Source organism: Triticum urartu, chromosome 1A (assembly GCF_056163025.1).
Source record: "Triticum urartu cultivar PI428250 chromosome 1A, HENAU_Tu73, whole genome shotgun sequence".
Lineage (NCBI taxonomy): Eukaryota > Viridiplantae > Streptophyta > Magnoliopsida > Poales > Poaceae > Triticum > Triticum urartu.
The window spans coordinates 15,409,565-15,430,894 of record NC_141873.1 but is presented as its reverse complement, the minus strand read 5'-3'; the positions used below and the strand labels follow the sequence as shown (position 1 = coordinate 15,430,894).

The window sequence follows — 21,330 nt, the reverse complement described above, 5'->3', positions numbered from 1 at the left end:
TTGAGAGGCTCAACACTAGACACAAACGAGAAGTGAGCACAAAAGTTTGTCAGTTGTTTACGAGTGACTCTACCTTCCGATATGCTGGTGAGGATTTTATCAGCATCAACACGACCGGCCACTCGAGGCATGATGGAGGTTAAGGTTTCGCTAGGTTCAACTTCATGTCCATCATCCACGTCCTCAACATATGGATCATTGATGTGTGGTGGAAAATCTTCTTCTTCCTCTTGCATTTGTTGAGGTTCATTGTCAATGATTGTACTCTCTTGTTCTTGCCCTTGAGGATGATCTTTTTCTTGATGATTATCATGAAGAGGAACTTGATCATCAACTTGTAGTTGAACTATGGGCATTGGTTGAGTAATAGGAGCTTGTGGTGGTATGGGCGTTGATGTAGTTTGATGATGTGTGAAGCTTCCATCTTCTTCTTCATCATGAGGTTCTTGTTCCATTGGGAGAAGTGCACCAACACCCATGGTCAAGATATCTTGAGAAGAATCTTCTTCACCTACATCACTTAGATCAACTTGCTCCCCATGGGAGCCATTAAATTCATCAAACACCACGTCACAAGTTTCTAGAACACATCCATTGGATTTGTTGTAGACTCTATAGGTGTGAGAGTTTGATCCATAGCCAACAAATATGCTCTCAATGGTTTTGGATTGAAATTTTCCTAACCATTCTCTTTTGTTGAGGATGAAGCATTTACACCCAAATACACGAAAGTACTTGACATTTGGCTTGTCCCAGTTAGGAGTTCATATGGAGTATTTTCCAATATTTTGTGGAGGAAGAGCCGGTTTGATGCATGGCATGCGGTGTTGACAGCCTCGGCCCAAAAACTATGTGGCGACTTGTATTCATCCAACATGGACCTTGCCATCTCCACAAGTGTTCGGTTCTTCCTTTCTGCTACACCATTTTGTTGGGGAGTGTATGGAGCTGAATATTGATGCTCAATCCCATCATCACTAAGAAATTCTTCCAAAGTGTAGTTCTTGAACTCAGAGCCATTATCACTTCTTATTGCTAAGATTTCTTTGTCAAACTTGCGTTGAGCTTGCTTGGCAAAATCAATGAAAGTGATCTTTGTCTCGTCCTTGGACTTGAGGAAGAAGACCCATGTATATCTTAAGTAATCATCAACAATGACAAGCCCATACTTTTTCCCACCAAGACTATCCCATGACGGGGGCCCAAAGAGATCCACATGAAGGAGCTCCAAGGGTCATGAAGTAGACACAATATTCTTGGGTGGGTGCTTTGATTGATGTTGCTTCCCGGCTATGCATGCACTACACACACGATCTTTCTCAAAAGAGACATTTGTTAGTCCAAGGATGTGATTACCCTTTAAGAGATCTTGAAGATTTCTCATCCGACATGGGCTAGCCGGCGATGTCATAGCCACCCCTTGTCGGCCTTGGCCATTAGACAAGTTGCATGGAGTGTGCTCTCTTTCGAGAAATCAACCGTGTAAAGGTTCCCGTCCAACTCTCCAACAAAGGCCACTTCGAGAGTATCTCTCTTAAAGACTTTCACATCTGTTAGTCCAAATAGTGTATCATAACCAACAAAAGCCAATTGGCGAACAGAAAGCAAATAATATTTAAGGGATTGGACAAGCATGACATTGGCAAGAGACATCTCATTTGTGATAGCCACCTTACCCAACCCGAGTACCTGTCCTTTTGATCCTCCACTAAACATAATGCTCATAAATTGTTGAATAGCTTCCATGAAATCATAGAGAAATTTGCTATCTCCGGTCATATGATTTGTACATCCACTATCAATCACCCATTTTACTCCACCGAAGAAGGCAACCTACACAGAATTTTTACTTGGTTAGAGGCACCCATTTTGCAATGGGACCTCTCAAGTTAGTCACAAGGGTCTTAGGGACTTAAATAGCATAAAACCAAAATGCATTTCGAGGACCAACAAACTTTGCATAAACTTCTCCATCCTTAGTCTTATGAAGTACATAGGATGGAGGCATGAACTCTTTTGGCTTGTTGAGAGTGGGCATGCCCCTTGTGGCCTTCCCACTAACAACCTTACCTTTCTCCTTGTGTCCTTCCCGTACAAAAGTTTCTTTTAGCGGGGTGGTGCACTTTTGAGAGGACATCTTCTTCTTGCTTGTGCTTGGGTCAAACCCGAGTCCCTCTTTGGCAAACACTTCATTGTGTTGGCTCAACACCTCATTAAGGTTCTTTTGCCCTTGGGCACATGTCATGAGCCCTTTTTCGATTTGAGCCTTGAGAAAACGATTCTCCTCAAGAATAGATGCTAGATCACTACTAGAGTTAGTAGAACAAGCATCAACATTGATAATAGGAGAAGAGTAAGCCTTGGCTAGAGTTTCAAGATAAGTAAGCTTGAGTGTGTCAAAACGCTTTGTAAGAAGGGTGAGCTCTTCTTCCTTAGTCTTGAGGGACACGGCTAGGAGCTCACAATCCTTAGAGAGAGAAGCATTAGACTTCTCAAGCTTACTTTTATTATTCATCAACTCGTCACAAGAGTCAATAACCTTTTTCAAGGAGGCAAGATCTTTAGTATGAACATCAATGTTTGCACCAATTTTTAAGCATAGTTCATCATTTCGTGCTTCCTCATATTGGACTTTCCGCTCAAGGATTTCATATTTTTCCTTTTCCTCGGTGACGAGGGTTTCGAGTTCCTTAACGGAAATGGTGTGCTTACTCACCATCTCCATAAGCATACGAAACATAGTGAGCTTCTTTCCTTTAATTAAGGGAGCACATGAACTTATTTAGTCTAGCAAGCATAGGATCATTTATATCATCATCCTCATAACTATTCTCCGCATCAAGATACTCATCACTAGGAGTAGGAGGAGTGAAAGGAGGAGGGTTTGATCGTGGGGTTACCTTGACCTTGTCAGGAGAGTGTTGGTCCTCTCCATCTTCCACCATGGCCTTCGCCATGAGGCACTTGTGAGCGTTGCCCTTGTAGTCCTTCATGTAGTTGTAGGTGACAACATCACCACTCTTGTTGACTAGCCTCAATGTGTTTTGAGAATCTTGAGAAACTCCGGCAACACCACTAACATCATCTGGATCGGATTCTTCTTGAGCAACCATTGCTTTCCCATCTCTCTTCTTGAGCTTGGAGTTCAAAGGATTTGGCAACTTCTTCTTGGGAAAGGTCTTAGGAAATCTTGGTTTATCCTCTCTCTTCTTATAAGGGCACTCGTTTGAGAAGTGGTTGGTTTCTTCACAGTTGTAGCATTTTCTTACTTTCTTCTTTTGGAATCTTCCCTTGAATTTTCCCACGCTGAACTTCTTGACAAAGAGAGCCATGTCTTCATATGAAGGGCCCTCATCGGATTCAACCTCATCACCATCTTCATCATTATCATCTTCTTCTTCTTCTTCACTTTGCTCATCTTCACATACATGCTTGGCCTTCAATGCAAGATTGATCTTTGATGTTGGAGTACCATGCATGGAAAGATGTTTTGTAGCATTTGCCTTCGACTCTTCAAATAGTTGGAAAGTGGATATGATGTCATCTGTAGTCATTTCCTTGAAGGCATGGTGTTGTCTTATGTCCCACACCATTTGATGGTGATATGGAGCAAGAGCATGGAGCAACTTGTCCACAAGGAACCGCTTAGTCATGTTGAATCCATCTTGTGTCTTGTCACACTCACACGACTCAATGTCAACGGTGAGAATCATGAGACGCTCAAGGAGTTGATTTGGAGTTTCACATTTTCCATACAAAAATTTTGCAATTTCCCCTTGGCAATTTCATATTGAGCACTTCGGAGGGTGGAGGTACCGGTATTGGATCTTATAATACTTTCCCATAGTTCCTTGGCACTTGTGATGTGTATGAAAGGTCTCCTTTGTTTTTCAACCATACCTCTCCTTATACACATGGTTGAAGTGTCATTGAGATTCTTGTCATAAATTTCTCTTGGTGTAGGATTCTTTGGGTCAACCACATGGTAACCATACTCCAAGATCTCCAGCATCTCATCATTTCCATATCGAAGATGATCCTGCATAGCAACTCTCCACAAGGCAAAATCGGAAGTGGCGTCAAGTAAAGGAGGTTTGCCTTGAGGGTTATATTTCGGTTTCTCAACTTGGGGTCTTGCATAAAGCCAATGAACACTGGAGTGTTCATTGCTAGGAGGTTGTTGACCAAGTGACGGAGTAGGCACAGTTGGCCTCGAAGCCGCACCACCCAAAAGTGGTGCAAGCACCGTGGACAACGTGGCTATCCTCATTTGGACCAAGGCCTCAAGAGAAGCATCATGCTCCTCCTTTTGCTTAGCAAGGGCTCGTTCCAGATCCTTAGAAGTAAAGGTCTTGACTTCAGAAGAAGCCTCGCCTTTATCCTTCATTTCTATAACAAGGGGAGTCCCATCGGGGTTCATCTCGCTCTAGGGCGGTTAAGCCACAAGAATAGAGCACGAGGCTCTGATACCAATTGAAAGGATCAATATGGACCTAGAGGTGGGTGAATAGGTACAATTACAAAAATTTAATTATGACTTAGCAATTTTAGGCAATAATGCGGAATATGAAAGTGGGCCTAACAATTGCAAGTGTAGTACTAAGTGCTATGCAAGTAACACAAGTATGTAAGTAAGCAAGCACAATATGATATAAGTAAGTGCTAAGAGACAAGTAACCACAAGTAGAGAGTTAGGGTTAGGAATAACCGCAACTCTGGGAGACGAGGATGTATGCCGATGTTCACTTCCTTGGAGGGAAGCTACGCCACCGTTAGAGAGGTGGATGTTACCACGAAGGCACACCAACGTCATGAAGGCTCACCCTATTCTCCCTTTGAGACAACACCACGGAGGCGTTTCTCAACCACTAGTGGTAGACCTTGGGGCGGTCTCCAAACCCTCACAAACTTTTCCGGGGGTAATCACAAGGGTCGATTCCTCTCCGAAAGACTCCTACCGCCTAGGAGTCTCCAACCTCCAAGAGTAACAAGATCCAAGGGGAAAAGCTCAAGACTTGCTCAACTCACGATTTGCTTCGGTCACAAGAAGGAGAGGGGGGAAGATCTTTCTTTTGATTGGAACAACTCTTCAAAACTCACAAGAATCAAACCGAGATCTAAGATTTAGTGTGTGAGCAAGGGAGAGGGAGAACTGGTGTTCTTGAGGTGTGTTTGAGTGAAGTGTTCAACCTTATCTCGAAGAGGCAAGGGACTATTTATACCACAAGAAAATTCGAGCCGTTTAGACAGAGATTGACCTGCCCGGATGATCCGGAAGACCATCCGGATGATCTGGCTGAAGGCCCGGATGATCTGGCTGAAGGCCCGGATGTAAGTGGTTGTAGAAGAGCTGCGAGGAGTCCGAATGATCCGGATGACTGGCCGGATGATCTGGCTACATCCACCAAGGTTCTGCGAAAATAGGGGCAAGATTACCCGGATGATCCGGGACAGGATCCGGATGATCCGGACAGGATCCGGACGATCCAGCTTCAGTCATCATGGTTCTGTGATGGAGGGAGCACATTACCCGGATGATCCGGAGCAAGGTCCGGACGATCCGGGCTTAGCCCGGATGATCTGGGGATCCATCCGGATGATCCGGCAAGGAGTTTGTGTTGAGAAACATGAGTAGTAGGTTTTGGCTAAGGGGTTTTGCTAGGGATTTTTGGTCCTTTGTGAAAGAGTTCTTGTGAGACAAAGTATGAGCAAGCCTTAAACCTATACCTCGGATTCCCTCTTAATAGTGCGGGATTCCTATTACTCAAGAAATATAAAAGAGCACAATGCTTCATCTTTGTTTGCTCCTTTCCTCATTGATAATTTGCTTGAGTAATATCTCACATGATGTGATCATGATGCACATTAGAAAAACCAGAAAACTAACGACCTGTGTATATACTTAGCAAACACGGTTAATTAGTCCCCTATAAGTAAATTTGTCATCAATATCAAAAATAATCTTTAAGAGCAAGATTGCACTTTCAGCTACTACTATCAACTTAGTAGTAGCGCAGGTTCATACCCCTCGCTACTACTATGGCATGTCTCGGGGGACACGGTAGAGACTGCTTAGTAGTAGCGATGGTTAAAAACCCGCGCTACTACTATCAACTTGATAGCAGCGAGGGGTAAAAAAACCACGCTACTAGTAAGTAGCAGCAGCGAGGGGTATAAACCCGCGCTACTAGTAAGCGCATGTCTATAAGCTTTTCCCTAGTAATGCATCCTGCGTCCGGCGAGGAAGGGCAGGAAATCGAACTGCGCTTGGTTAAAGTACATGTCGTCCTTGCCCTCGAACCTCTCCGGGATGAACTCCTCAGGGTTAACCCCCCAGTTGGCCGGGTCCCTCCCGATGGCCCATGCGTTCACAAAGATCCTCCTCTTCGCCGGCACATCGTACCCACACACTGTGATGTGCCTCATGGTCTCCCTCAGCACAAGAAGGGGCAACACCGGGTGCAGGCGCAACGTCTCCATGACCACCGTCTTGATGTACTTGAGCTTGGGCATGTCGTCTTGTTGCACCCTCTCTTTGTTGCCCACTATAGTCCTGATCTCGTATTGCACCTTGTTCAGCACATGTGGCTTCCTGACCAGCTCTGCCATTGCCTAGATAATGGTCACCGCGCCTGTGTCGACAGCTCCGATATATGTGTTCTACAACAAGATTTAATTTAAGCATTACAAATTACTACCTTTGTATCAAAATATAAGAAATTTTGAGAGCTTAATTTGAACCACAAAAACGTCTTATCTCTACTACTTAAAAAGAACCTAAGGTTCCCATTTTGCTTTTCTTCTCACCATCTCTTCGTCCAACCTTCCATGTATATGATAATCAAGCACCTTAATTTACTTACCTTCTAAACCAATTCCACTTTAATTTACTTACCAAACTATTAATCAAAATATAAGATAATTCACGGGCAGAATTTGATGACCATTTATTTACACAATCGCATTATTATCGACAGATAAATCACAAGCTAACGTACTAGAATATTTATATTCCAGTTACAACACACGGGCATTTTTCTAGTATATATATTATATTATGGCAACGTATCTGTCCGATAATAGAGGGAGCATTGGATGTTCCTATGGGAAAGAGTATTTCAACTGAATCCTAATTACCCCGATCTCTGTGTTAGGACAAAGGACTGACGTGAGGAAACAATCATCCTCCATTAATAACGCACACAAAAAGGAGATGAAGAAAAGAAAAGTATAACACATAAAAAACGAACCTATCACTGAATGTCGCAGCCTACTAACACCTCCTCCTCGAGCGTTCATCTGCTGCATCCTCATGGAGCCGCCAAAAACGCTCGATCTGGCCTGCACAAAGCCTCATGCACGAGCTCCTCCTCCATCTCGGCCATAGGTATCTCTCACAAGACGCTGATCTGGAGGCCGCCTTTTTCTGTCCACGGTCATTACCAACCTCACGTTGCACCAATGCCACTTTGCTGGGTTTTTTTGCGAGAAAACTTTTGATCTATTCATCAACAATAATGTCAGTACAACAAACACTAGAAATAATAAAAAATAACATCCAGATCTGCAGACCACATTGTGATTTTCCTAGTTAACCAAGAGAGAATAAATGATGTAGTAGGTGTGTTATGCTTAATCATGATTACTTATCCGATGAGATATCCAAAAAAACATCTTTGAGTAGCCCAAACACGTAGATGCTTATTTCTATTGAGTCACACATATTGTGTCTATGCATGCATTCTTCATGTGAAGAGAAAGAGAAGATAATATACAACATAAACAAATTACATGCAGCTAGGCATGCGGTGATATACTGATGACTACATACATAGCTTCAGGATGATCATATTAGGCATTTGGTTGGTACTGTGTATATATATAGTCCATCACAATGTGGACATCTTCCTCGCCCCAACTAAAACATAGCATTAGTAACAAGTTCGCCAGCCATAGCTTCAATTTAGATGGAATCATATAGTCCTGGAATAGTAGCAGTAACGAGTGAGCTAATTGTATCTTCAATTTAGATGGAAGCATGTTGTCCTGGAATACTAGCTATGAATTCCAGTATTTACTACATGACTCAGAACTATTCCTTGATCTATTATCAACCACACATAAAACAAGAAACTGTGATGAGATATTGGAGTGAAACAAAAAAGTTAGGTGTTTTCCTACATGAGCAATGTGGAAGAGTCTATCCAGCTAGGCATGTAGTGATATACTAATGTTGCAGGCAGGCTGATCGACATTCACTACTATGTCATGAAGAACAAAATCAATCGCAACAAAGACCATACTTTGCGGGGGTTTTGCCCGCTGCCAGACAAGCTTATCAAATATGCAACAATAAATGCATTCACCACCTACAAGTCATGGAGAATCATCTACAATGTCATAATGGGGCTAGACAGAGCAAAACGAGAAAAAGAAGCGAAGAAGAGCAAGAACAAGGATCTAATCCCATACAGCAACTAGAAATGAACAGGGCTAGGTTTAGTTTCATTTTACTTTAATTGTGTTGTTCCTTGTTTCCTATTTGCTAGGTTTTGCGTATGTCTGTTGTTTCATATTGAATGTTGCTTTGTAAAACAATGTCGTTGTACTATGTTTTGCTTGTTGAGTTTGTATTAGAACAAGTATTCAGACAAGTTTGAAAAATCTGATGTGTGACACCTAAACATACTACACACATACAAACAGATTCAAAAACATCTTTCAACAAAACTGTTCCAGTAACTATTTTGAAACAACTTTGGGCAGACAGTGAAGAACAAAGGAACATGCAGTACACAAGCAAAGTACTCCCTCTGTTCACTTTCATAAGGCTTTGTAGATGTTTCAGATATTGTGCAAAACAGCTCAATTTCACTTGTCTGAAACGATTTATAAAAGTGAACGGAGGGAGTACATGAAATTCTCTTTGTCAATGTATGCAGTGCGGGAAGTAAAGTACATCTGTACATGGAGTGCGCACCAAAAAAGTGAAAACTCAGTGGCACTTACTTCACCAGAATAGAAAGACAATTAATAAAACCTACGTTACCAAGATTAGATGCTCTGCTGGTATGCAAACCAATGACGCTGCCAGGCACGCCCAACCCTTCTAGTATATTCTAATACGGAGAGAGTATTTAAGTAAAGTGCTCCTTGTAAGCGGTTTTAGCTTACCGCCTTATTTCATACGTACCGTTAGTATCCCCTTTATAACATCTCTACTAAACCTGAATTCAGAGCCCTGGTGATCCTTCATAAGGCCAACAAGGGCGTCGACAAGGCCACAACCATTCTCGTCGTCGGGGTGCTGCGCCTGCTCGAGCATGATCTCAAAGAAGGCGTCAAACTTTCGGTCACACGGGGCACACGATCTACAAACCCTCTTCTATGATGATTCAGTCGTCCGATCCATCGTCCTCAGCCGCCACAAACCTTCTCTGGAGCTATCAACAAACACTTAAAAGGCAATTAATTCTGCTTCCGATGTGACAAATAAGACCAAAAAATCAATAACAGGAGTATAGCTTGGCTCCCCAATTTCATCATGAAACTGAATAGTCTTTGTAATTTACAGCAACATCGTTCCCAGATTGAGTTTCCAACAGCACATTGCCATGCTCTCAAGAACAAAGTTGGCCATGCTAAAGGAAGCATGCAGGCACCAGGAACTACCACTAACTGATGAGCAGAATACTCATATCACACAGCCTAATGTGGAAGAGAGGCGTTGTGTTGCAAGTGGAATAATATGGTATTGAGTAACTGGAACGTCGTGGTCGGAAATCCTCATCGCGGAGATACCTGCATACTCCAATGGTAACAGAACTGTCCATGGTCGCCAAATGGCAACTCGTTCATTTATTTAAATAACTGCTGATCGGTAGTCCTTGCCACTTCGTGTTGATAAGATAAAGAATGCTAATGCTTACTGTCTGCAACTGATTACAGGATGTGAAGAATGGCCTTTTCCCCATACGGCCTTGTTCGGTTGAGGTGGTTTTTGAAGGGAAATGGCAGGGTTTGAGGCTAGCGGGTTTGAGGGGGATTAGATCCCCTATAAGTCAAAATCCTCTCCAATCCACTCCAATCCCCTTGGGAGGAGGATTAAATGAACAAGGCCTAAAGGGTGTTTTATTAACTCAAATTTTCACTTCACAAAAACGACTAGAACGGCCATTTCAAGACCTTGCCATCTGGAGCAAATTTGAGTCCAAATAAGATGTACAACCTTAATTAGTCATCCCTGATGCTGCTCTAAGTAGCACTTGCATGCCTTTACGACAAAATTAGGGACATTCTATATAGTTGAGCCAGACGTCTACTAACATTCTATATGCTTCAACCGGCAGTTAACCGCGTCAATCACTGACTTGGGCCGACAGAGCCGAACAATGGACTTGTCTACTCTGCAAGGGACCCTCGTTCCCGGCTTCTCATAGTCATAGACCAAGAATTGATTCATCTTCTTACAACCTCCAACAGCAACCATGGGTCCTGCCAATCTCCTCTTCATCATAGTAGCAGCTTCAGCACAACTGCTCTCCGAGGCACAGTTGAACTTCACCGAGTATCCCACAGCCAAGCTCTCAACATCGTGGACCAACAACGAAGGCTCCTTCACCGGGCCACACGTTCTTCAAACCCTCTTCTATGATGATTCGGCCGTCCGATCCATCTTCCTCAGCTCGCCACAACCCATCTTGGGACCTTACTTTGATGCAGGTTTCTTCTGCGCCTCCCCCTACAACGTGTTCCTCTTTGCCATCTACATTTTTCACATCCGCAGACACGAAGCCGCACATGGTATGGTCTGCTAACCGGGCTCGTCCTATCAGGGAGGGTGCCACCATTGAGCTTACCATCGATGGGAACTTAGTGCTCCGAGATGCTGATGGTAGCCTCGTATGGTCCAGCGGCAGCTCGGAGCGGTCCATAGCAGGCATGGTGATCACCGAGGATTGCAATCTGGTGCTATTTGATCACAGAAATGGAACTGTATGGCAGTCTTTTGATCATCCTAGTGATGTGTTGCTCCCTGGGCAGTCACTACTGGAAGGTATGAGGCTTGTAGCAAACACTGCCGCCACAAATTGGACAGAGAATCAGGTGTACATGACAGTTCTCCCCAGAGGAACAAATGGTTACACAGGATTGTACGGTTATGTTGGATCCACACCATCACAACTCTACTACGCTTTCCCGGCATGGGTGAGCGAGAATGACACAGGAAATGGTCCAACAAAGGTTACCTTTCTCAATAGCAGCCTCAGCCTCCTTGTGCAGACAAGGCAACCAAGCAACCCGAGGATGCATAATATCTCATTGCCAGCAGCTAAATCCACTGAGTACATGAGGCTAGAGTCTGATGGGCAACTTAGGCTCTATGAATGGTCTGAGGACCTACTGAATTGCATTTTGCGGTCCGATGTAACCATGATGAGAGAATTGTCTGATGATTGTGAATTCCCAACGGTGTGTGGAGAGTACGGCATATGCACAGCTGGCCAGTGCACATGTCCATTTCAGGACAACTCAAGTTCAATAAACTACTTCAAGCCGGTGCACGCGCGCAAGGCAAATCTGGTCAGCGTCTAATGCTACAGACTACAGAGTTGTACTTAGATGATAATTTCTTGCATTTGCTGACATCTAACTATATAACTGAAACAATGTCAAGATGTGCACCTTTGCTTCAAGCGCAATGTGACAGGTGGCCTTGCCGTTGTAGCTGGTAGAGTTGAAGATGTTTAATCGATGCCACTGCATATCAAGGTTAAGGGTTCAATGACACTGTCTTCTGCTTCAGGATGACGCTGCATTCATGCCAATAAGAGATTAAAATAACAAGTTTGTTACAGACGAGTTACAACTATGGGCAATAATTCATTAGATACTTCATTACACTGAAATTCTAAAACCAGAATTATACTTGTATCAATCCAACTTTTAAACAGATAAAAAGGTTGAGAGGTTAGGAATGTCAAGGACATCTATATCATATATCATCATAGTATGAGATGATAATCTTCAAGCATGACCATAACTTGGTCAGTGATACACTGTTACGGTGAACAGAGTTTTGTGAAGACAGCCTGTACATCCGATATATATTCAAATATGATAATGTATATAAAAAATTAGAGTTTCAATCAATGGCACTTGGTTCAACTATGATACTGTATAAAAACGGTTTCATATTCAACTATGATACTGTATATAAATAACTGTTTCAACTATGATACTGTAATAAAAACGGTTTCATGTTCAACTAGTATGATACTGTATATAAATAACTGTTTCAACTATGATACTGTATATATAAAACTTTTTTGATCAATGTCCAACCCATGCTATCAACAAACACTCAAAAGGCAATTAATTCTGCTTCCGATGTGACAAATAAGACATGTCTTTTTCCGATAGAAGGAGCACAGCTCTGCTCGCGGACTTCATCACCAAATTGATTAGTCTTTGTCAGTTACATCAAAATAGTTTCTAGATTGGAGGTCGGCATCCCCAAGCTGCCCGGCGGCTTCCTTGCACAGTCAAAGCATATGGGCAACTGTTGAGGGTTTGGGCTCAGTCAAATCTGACAACCCTACCCCTGCAACCCCAGCTGTTGTTCAGAACAATAGGGTTAGTTAACATTGCAGTGTTGAAATGCAACCTTATTCCACCTTCACTCTATGAATGCCGTAATACACATCATACCAACTGAATGGCTGGTGCTACAGGCGTATAAGTAGGACGATATACATACTCTGGCATTTCGTCGATCACCTAGCGTGCGTGCAGATCAGCGACGGAGAAACAGACGAATTTGTACTGAACTATTGTTACGGGTGAGCTGTGGGACAGAGGAGTAGGCATGAGATGCGTCGAAGGAACGGACAGCGTACTTGCGGAGGAGACGGGGAAGGGGAGAGGGAGATGCCCCGGAGGAGAGAGGAGACCCGCGACCGCGAGACGTAGTGGGCGGATTACGCCGGCGGCGGCCACCGCCGCGCCTGACCGGCCTTCCATGGCTGCCTGGACTAGGTGGGGGCTGCACGGGAGGGACCAAGGGGCTTTGTGTAATAACATGGAGCAGAGTGGCACTGGCAGGCGTCTTTTTGTAAAAGTGCCACAGCGGGCCTCGCGCATGCGTTCGATCCAGATCGGACGGAAAATTGATGGATGCTTAAATTTATTATTTACACAAATGTTGTAATAACAGCATCTCCGATAGGCTAAAATTGCCTCTGGAGCTCGGCCTCCAAATTCAAATTTCAAATTTCACTAAAAATTCATATTTTTACAATTCCAAAAAACCTAAAAACAATTACAGATATACATGAATGCATAACACACATGTGCATAAATTTTCGGGGAAAATGCGTTGAAATAAGGGTTGTGCACAAAAAAAATAGATATGGGGCTTTTTAACACATGATACTATTCATCCTTCCAGGCCATGAATTTGTTGTTTTTGTATAGACTGCATTTCAATGTATTTCATCCTAAGAAATTACACATAACATCCTTGTTTACTTGAATAGATTTTTCACATTCTTTTGAAACAAAAGGTTTGAATTTTGAATTTTTCAAAGTTTTAGAGTTCCAGTGAGTTCGGTCACCAAAACAACATTCTCTTCAATAAGTCCCTTTTTCCACATAAAAAGACTTATTTAGGGGGAGTTGGGCTAAAAAAAACTACTCCAACAGGTCCCGCCAGTGACCCATGCCACGACCGACCGCCTGGCCCGCCGGCCTCCACAACGGACTCGAGTGCATCCAACCGAGCCCAAGGACTTGATTGCAATTGTAGTTTTGGTTTTGAGGGTGTGTTTTCCTATTTTGAGGGACCCAAAGGCAAGTCTCTGTTTACTTTGTATCCTAGTTTGAAGAGATATAGAAAAAAAATAGGTTTTAGGGGGATGTATATATAGGAAATCTGCTAAATCACAACACGTAAGAACCTCCCCTAGATTATATGGAGACAACGTAAAATTACATTTAATGGGAGTTTTTTTAGGGACTTGTTGGAGATTCTCTAAAAATGTGTTATTACTCAAAAAGATAACTGGAAACTAGAGCTGCATGAAATTAGGAGCTTCTTATATAACCAATCAGATATGCTACACAGGACTCAATATATCGTCCCAATGGTTCACAGAAGTTAAGATGGAGTAACTATCAAAGAATAGTTAGGCTAGTCATAGTGGGAGTAACTTAGGTAGTAACATAGCGCACCTCGAGAATTTTTTGCTTATGTGGCAAGTAGTTAATGAGAAGTAGTAACATAATATGTTACTGTAACATAGCGCTTTCCAAAACAACATGAGTCTACAAGCTATTAAATGAGGTCACATATGACACTAGTACTATGTTACTTTGCACTATGAAGTTAGTAACTTAGACTAGTGTCATGCATATGACACTAGTCTAAGTTACTCCCCACTATGACCAGACTTAGCAGGCTTCCGTCTTCTTATTTAGAACTAGTGTCAAAAAACGTCACGGAAATAATTGTAGTACACTAATGTTTTGGGCACTAAGCATGTTCGTTACTGATTTTTTCCTTTTTATGGCTAAATAATCACAGATGAAATGAGTTTAGGAAAAAGTGTCGAGATATTGGCTTTGCATTTGTGCCCGTCGTAGCGCATTTTCCTCAGACTGTTGACTGTTCTGTCTCTTGAAACAGATTAGAAATAGATCGGATAAGTAGGCAGACCAAGGATTAGGATGGAGTGCAATGATGAGGTTGCAAGTGAAAGTTCTACACACAAGGGGTTATGGATCCAATGTGACATTTGTGATGGTTGGCAACACGCTGATTGTATTGGTTAACCTTGATGATGCCCAAGAAAGACTTAACCTTGATGATGATGATGATGATTTGTCGTCAAACAGTGAAAAAGGCAGCATGAAGTCAAAATGTAGAAGGCAGAAGAGAGCCAAATATTGTATTGCAGAGACAGAAGAAAATTACATGTGTGTTGCAGCTTAAACTACTATCTTTCGTGCAACATTGATGGCATGCCCGTCACTAATATTAGCACAGTGGCACTCTGAAATGACTTACATCCTTCTAGGAGCGAATGGAGAACGTCTTCGGACTGGACTAGCATAACCTCTTCTGGGTGAAAAGCTGCAATCAAAAGAAACATTTCAGCACTTCCCAATCACCACGCCAATGACAAAAGAGAATGCATCTAGGCGTTACTCACCGCCTTGGTGATCTGGACCTTCGAGGGGGTGGAGAGGGAGACCGTCTTCGAACTGGATTTCCTGATCTCAGGCTAGGAGGTGCCGACCTCACCAATCATCTTGTCGTGATACATATCTTCCTCTATTTTTGTGATCTACAGTGTTCATCAGATTTCTTTGACTGCAGGCAATAGATTTTTTTGTTAATAATAATGATCGTAATAAAAAGATAAATTTATATCCATGAGGATTTGAAACCGCTGGCGGGATTGTACATTCAATTTTCCTAGCAAGTGCTAACTTCTTTGTAAATTGATGAAATACACATCTAATAATTGTGTAGTTACTCTAAAAATCCTTCTAAACTAGCCATCTAGTATGTTCTCTCTTTTATTCATACTTGGTTCCTACTTATAACATGGAAAAGATTACAATATGCACTATGTCATGCTTGCAGCTGGAATTCAGCCAGTAGATTTCTCAATAAAGCAATTCTTGTATACTAATATATTTTTTCTAAGGGTGATATCACAAGTGTTGTATCCATTTTTTTTTCCTTGCAGAAAAGTACTCTATCCGTTTTGAACCAGAAGTATGTGCTTTTTATTTGACAACTATGTTGTGCAGTGACTTTTTTATGAGAAGTTAGGTACCCGGCGAAAATCAATTACACTTAAAAAGGATTTTATTTTTCTCAAAAGAAAAGGGTATGATAGAAATGTTATAACATGTGAAATTAGAATTTAAAATCATTTTCATTTTGGGAAGTAAGAAAGTTAAGCATGAATATCGACATGTAAATTTGTCAGTGGCATATGCGTCTATCGTTTAAAAGGATGGCGATTTTGCAATGTATTGTTTGACTGTGAAACATGCACTTTATTTCTTTTTTGCGAGACAGAAGAGGAGAGTTGGTCAAGCTAGCACTCATTTTACTTAAGTGATAGTGATAAGATTATAAAGGTACCACTTACATACAACAATGCATCCAAATCCATAACATGAAGTATGAAGATTTATATTTAAGGGTAGACTTCAATAATTGAGCGAATTCCTGTCACGGGTGTAATCTTGTAGTCACTGAACCCAGCTTCCAAGAAAATCTTCCTCCACTCATGCTCCTCTCGCTGGATCCCGTCGATGTGCATTATGAAGACATCGAACAAGACCTCCGCCTCCTTGGACACGGTTTCCTGTTGCGGCCCTTGAGATCCGACCACCATATCCATGATTATCACCTTCCCTCCGGCGTCCCTTGTCGGGATGGCTTTCTTGCACTGGTGCAGTATCTTGATGCAATCTTCGTCTGGCCAATCATGTAAAATCCACTATACAAAAATATATATTTATGTAAACCCACAGTGTATTGTTATAGTGAAATGGACTGTGTTGATTGTATGTTTACCTTGAGTAGAACGGTGTCCGCCGGCGGGATGTACTCAAACATGTTGCCAGGGGCGAAGGTTAAATTATCATCGGTAGGAGCCCCGGCGACGATGCGAGGGAGGTCCAGCACAGTGCACTTGACGTGCGGGAATGCCTTCGCGATGGCCGCGGCAGCGGCGCCATGGGAGCCCCCCACGTCGACCAGTGAGCTGCCCATGGATCCGAAGACGCCGCTGCACTCTCTTAGGAGGATCTTCATACTGAGGCAGCTGTCTGCGGCCATGCCGGCGTTGAACACGCGACCCTCGCCGGCGTCCTTTGCTATCATCTCCCACCGTGTACAACCATGCGCCATCTCGAAGAGAGACGATGAGGCATCACTCTTTTCGTCGGTGAACCACTCGCGTATGCTAAAGAGAGCAGTGATGGCGATCGGGTTGACAAAAACGCCCACCATCGGAGACAGGTCACGGCGGCGCGAGCTCTCGCCGCCAGCACCAACAAGGAGGCGAGAGACCCGGGTGAGCTTGTACACGGTGTCGCCGCTAGCCTTGACGTCGGCGGAGAAGATGCCCGAGGTGGTGAGCACGCGCATGAGCCGCCGGAGGTGGGAGAGCTTCGTTGGGTGGATCCCTGTATCAGCGGCAAGATCAGACAAGGTGGCAGCACCTCCCCTAAGGTGGACGGCGTCGGCGATGCGCAGATCGGTGGCGGCACCGAGCGCCATGGACTTGACATAGACGAAGGAGTGGTGGTAGAGCTCGAGCTGAGCTTGGAGCAACTCATCGCTGCTCATGGCGAGCTCATCTTCCTGGACGTGGGACGACATGGTGTGTTGAATGCTAGGCTTTGTTGGGTTCCGTTCTCATATAGAGGTGAAAGGTGGTTGAGCTGTTTCTCTCCGACGGGAAACCGTGACGCAACATGAGGGACGGAAAGTCATTGGATGTGATATGATGTGACACTGCACAGCGTTGAAAAGCAAGATGATGATTGCTCTCCCAATTTAACATTCTAAAATCTAAAAAGTGGCCGCGTACGATTTGAGGCGATAGAGCGGCCGGCTGAGAACCACACGACCTTTATCACGCGCGTCCGTCCCTACTTCAGGTGCCATCTGGTCGGCAGCCAACCTACCTCTCTCTCGTTCTCTCCCAACCCGTCTATCTCTTTCTTTCTGTCTATTCTCCCTTCCTCACAGATTTGGATCGGAGGGGGCTCACTGGCGTCTCCCCTCAACGCCGACCACCAGAAACCTCCACCGGCTGAGGGGAGGCTTGGCCGCGCCGCCACCAGCCCCCACCACGACATCCCGCCTACCATCCTGTTGCTCCTTCCCCTACTGGATCCAGTCACATCGCCGTCGTTCCCCTCCGTCGTCGACGGGATACGGCCTCTGCGTCGACGGGATGGCCATCATCCTCGACGAGATGCGGCCGTCGTCTCCTTCCTTTGATGCCGTCCGAGTTTATTCCCATCCGTCCTGATTGAACCAATTCCCTCCCACCTGCTAAACCTTTTCTCCCACATGCTAAACCTTGTTGAATATGCTACTGAATTTAGCAAAAGAAGAAGCGGAAGTATTGTGTTTGGGCAACTATAATATGCTACTAATTTTTTGTTGGCGTTAACAATAATTATAGTTGCACACATAATAGTTCTGAGTTGGATATGATCATTTCAGGTTTGTAGTCGATTTGGCACGTATCGCTCTGCAGCCGATTTGATACTCTACAGGTACCAGTGGATTCAGCTGATTTGTGCTCTGTAGTTTATCTAAGTACTGAACATGCTAGCCCATCTGTTGGAATACATCAAGTTTTCAAAAAATTCAGACTTTTTTTGTTCTATTTTCTGAAGAAACTATATTGTTGCACATGCATGCCGTGGAGTTGCACACTCTTATCGATATAGTAGCACATGCATGACCGTGGGGTTACACACTCACGCCCGCATAGTCGCACGCGCACGGTTGCGAGTGGTGCACGCACGATCACGGAGTTGCATACTCTCGTCGGCATAGTCGTACATGCGTGGCCACGGGGTGGCACACTCTCGCCCGCATAGTCGAACACGACTGCGGGAGGTGCACACACGACAGCGGAGTTGCACACTCTCGTCGACATAGTCGCACATGCGTAGCGACGGGGTGGCACACACTCATCCGCATAGTCGCACGCGCACGACTGCGGGAGGTGCACACACGACCGCGGAGTTGCACACTCTCGTCGGTATAGTCGCACATGCGCGGCCGTGGGGTTGCACACTCTCGCCTGCATAGTCGCGTGCGCAAGGTTGTGGGAGGTGCACACTCTCATCGGTTTAGTCGCACATGCGGGGCCATGGAGTTGCACACTCTCGTCGTTTAGTCGCACATGCGGGCCGCTGAGTTGCATACTCTCGTCGGTTTAGTCGCACATGCATGGCCCTGGAGTTGCACACTCTCATCAGCATAGTCTCGCATTTGTGGCCGTGGAGTTACACACTCTTGTCTGCATAGTCACACATACATGGCCATAGAGTCGCACAATCTCGTCCGGATAGTTGCACATGAATTGTCGTGAGAGGTGTTCATGCCTGGCCGTGGAGTTGAACACTCTCGTTGGCATAGTCGCACATGCATGACCACAGAGTCGCACAATCTCGTCTGCATAGTCGCACACTAATTGTTGTGGAAGGTGGTCACGCTTGGGCGCGGAGTTGCATACTCTCGTCGGCATGGTCGCACATGTATGGCCATAGAGTCGCACAATCTCATCTGCATAGTCACACACGAATTGCCGTGGGAGGTGTTCATGCTTGGCCGCGGAGTTGCACACTTTAGTCGGCATAGTCGCGCATGCATGGCCACAGAGTCGCACAATCTCGTCCAGATAGTCGCACACAAATTGCCGTGAGAGGTGCACACGTCTGGCCATGGAGTTGCACACTCTCGTCGGCATAGTCGCACATGCATGGCCACAGAGTCGCACAATCTCGTCTACATAGTCGCACATGAATTGTCGTGGGAGGTGTTCACGTCTGGCCGCAGAATTGCACACTCTCGTCGGCATAGTCGCACATGCATGGGCACAGAGTCGCACAATATCGTCCGAATAGTCGCACACGAATTGCCGTGAGAGGTGCACACGTCTGGCCGTGGAGTTGCACACTCTCGTCGGCATAGTCGCACATGCATGGTCACAGAGTCGCACAATCTCGTCCAGATAGTCGCACACAAATTGCCGTGAGAGGTGCACACTTCTAGCCGTGGAATTGCACACTCTCGTCGGCATAGTTGCACATGCATGGCCACAGAGTCGCACAATCTCGTCTGCATAGTCGCACATGAATTGTCGTGGGAGGTGTTCACGTCTGGCCGCGGAATTGCACACTCTCGTCGGCATAGTCGCACATGCATGGGCACAGAGTCGCACAATCTCGTTCGAATAGTCGCACACGAATTGCCGTGAGAGGTGCACACGTCTGGCCGTGGAGTTGCACACTCTCGTCGGCATAGTCGCACATGCATGGCCACAGAGTCGCACAATCTTGTCTGCATAGTCGCACATGAATTTCCGTGGGAGGTGTTCACGTCTGGCCGCAGAATTGCACACTCTCGTCGGCATAGTCGCACATGCATGGGCACACAGTCGCACAATCTCGTTCGAATAGTCGCACACGAATTGCCGTGAGAGGTGCACACGTCTGGCCGTGGAGTTGCACACTCTCGTCGGCATAGTCGCACATGCATGGCCACAGAGTCGCACAATCTTGTCTGCATAGTCGCACATGAATTTCCGTGGGAGGTGTTCACGTCTGGCCGCAGAATTGCACACTCTCGTCGGCATAGTCGCACATGCATGGGCACACAGTCGCACAATCTCGTCCGGATAGTCGCACATGAATTACCGTGGGAGGTGGTCACGTCTGGCCACGAAGTTGCACTCTAGTCGGCATAATCGCACATGCATGGCCACTGAGTCGCACAATCTCGTCCGGGTAGTCGCACACAAATTGCCGTGGGAGGTGCTCACGTCTGGCCGCGGAGTTGCACACTCTCGTCGGCATAGTCGCACATGCATGGCTACAGAGTCGCACAATCTCGTCTGCATAGTCGCACACAAATTGCCGTGGGAGGTGTTCACGCCTGGCCTCGAAATTGCACACTCTTGTCGGCATAGTTGCACATGTGCTTTTGTAATACTCACGCCCGGCCGCGAGGCTGCACACGTGCGGCGACTACCTAACAGTTGGCCAGGGCATAGGTTCAGCAGGCGAAATTGCACATTTCACTGTTGGAGAGTAGTATGGGATGGTGCCAAGCATGTCCACAATTAAAGGAAAAAGTTGCACATCGTCTGTCAGCTAGTTGCACATTGATTAAACAGTTGCATCAAACGGAGACTAAGTTGCACAAAAAAATCGTCGAAACATACCCATGCGGGATCTAGTTTCGAAGAGCACGTCGCGAGGGTTCCAATAGTGAAAACGGATCTTAATTTCGACACGCGGTTTAACAATTTTGAATTTTAAAAAAATTTAAAACTTGAATTAAATGCGTTCACACCTATTAACTTGGATGCTTTTGTAATACTTTCTGTTTGCATGGTACTTATGGATTAATTTTTTATATATCAATTAGGGGGACATACTATTACCTTTTATGGATTAGGGGACAAAAAAATTCCAGTTTAGGCCGGCCGCTCGCGTAGGCTAGCGAGCAGCCGGCCTCTCGGTAGACTCGTCCAATTTAATATAAGCATGCCTTTA

At 44.8% G+C, this 21,330-nt stretch overlaps 1 protein-coding gene and 1 long non-coding RNA gene across 4 annotated transcripts; both read right to left on the bottom strand.

Annotated features, from left to right (window-relative positions):
* Positions 1-5,885: 5,885 nt before the first annotated feature.
* On the bottom strand, positions 5,886-13,072 carry LOC125532532 (uncharacterized). 2 transcript variants are annotated; one of them, XR_015616831.1, is made up of 4 exons: positions 12,761-13,072; positions 11,686-12,616; positions 7,251-7,501; positions 5,886-6,660 (listed from the first exon to the last, which is right to left on the bottom strand). It is a non-coding gene; the product is annotated as an uncharacterized LOC125532532 (long non-coding RNA). The 2 variants fall into 2 exon arrangements; XR_015616830.1 differs by having other exon boundaries at positions 11,686-13,065.
* A 1,960-nt stretch (positions 13,073-15,032) lies between these two features.
* On the bottom strand, positions 15,033-17,413 carry LOC125542690 (acetylserotonin O-methyltransferase 1-like). 2 transcript variants are annotated; one of them, XR_015616821.1, is made up of 4 exons: positions 16,598-17,413; positions 16,167-16,520; positions 15,213-15,373; positions 15,033-15,133 (listed from the first exon to the last, which is right to left on the bottom strand). XR_015616821.1 is itself a non-coding variant. In XM_087544195.1 (2 exons), the coding sequence occupies exons 1-2, from the start codon at positions 17,405-17,407 to the stop codon at positions 16,215-16,217; spliced, it is 1,116 nt and encodes a 371-aa protein (XP_087400321.1). In that variant the 5' UTR covers positions 17,408-17,413; the 3' UTR covers positions 16,037-16,214. The 2 variants fall into 2 exon arrangements, 1 of the variants encoding a protein (XP_087400321.1); XM_087544195.1 differs by lacking the exons at positions 15,033-15,133; positions 15,213-15,373 and having other exon boundaries at positions 16,037-16,520.
* Between the last annotated feature and the right edge of the window lie 3,917 nt (positions 17,414-21,330).

Coding starts and splice junctions, on each gene's coding strand:
- LOC125542690 (XM_087544195.1), bottom strand. CDS start 17,407: ATGTCGTCCCACGTCCAGGAAGATGAGCTCGCCATGAGCAGCGATGAG. Junction 16,521..16,597: donor CGGACACCGTTCTACTCAAG/GTAAACATACAA, acceptor ATTTTTGTATAG/TGGATTTTACATGATTGGCC.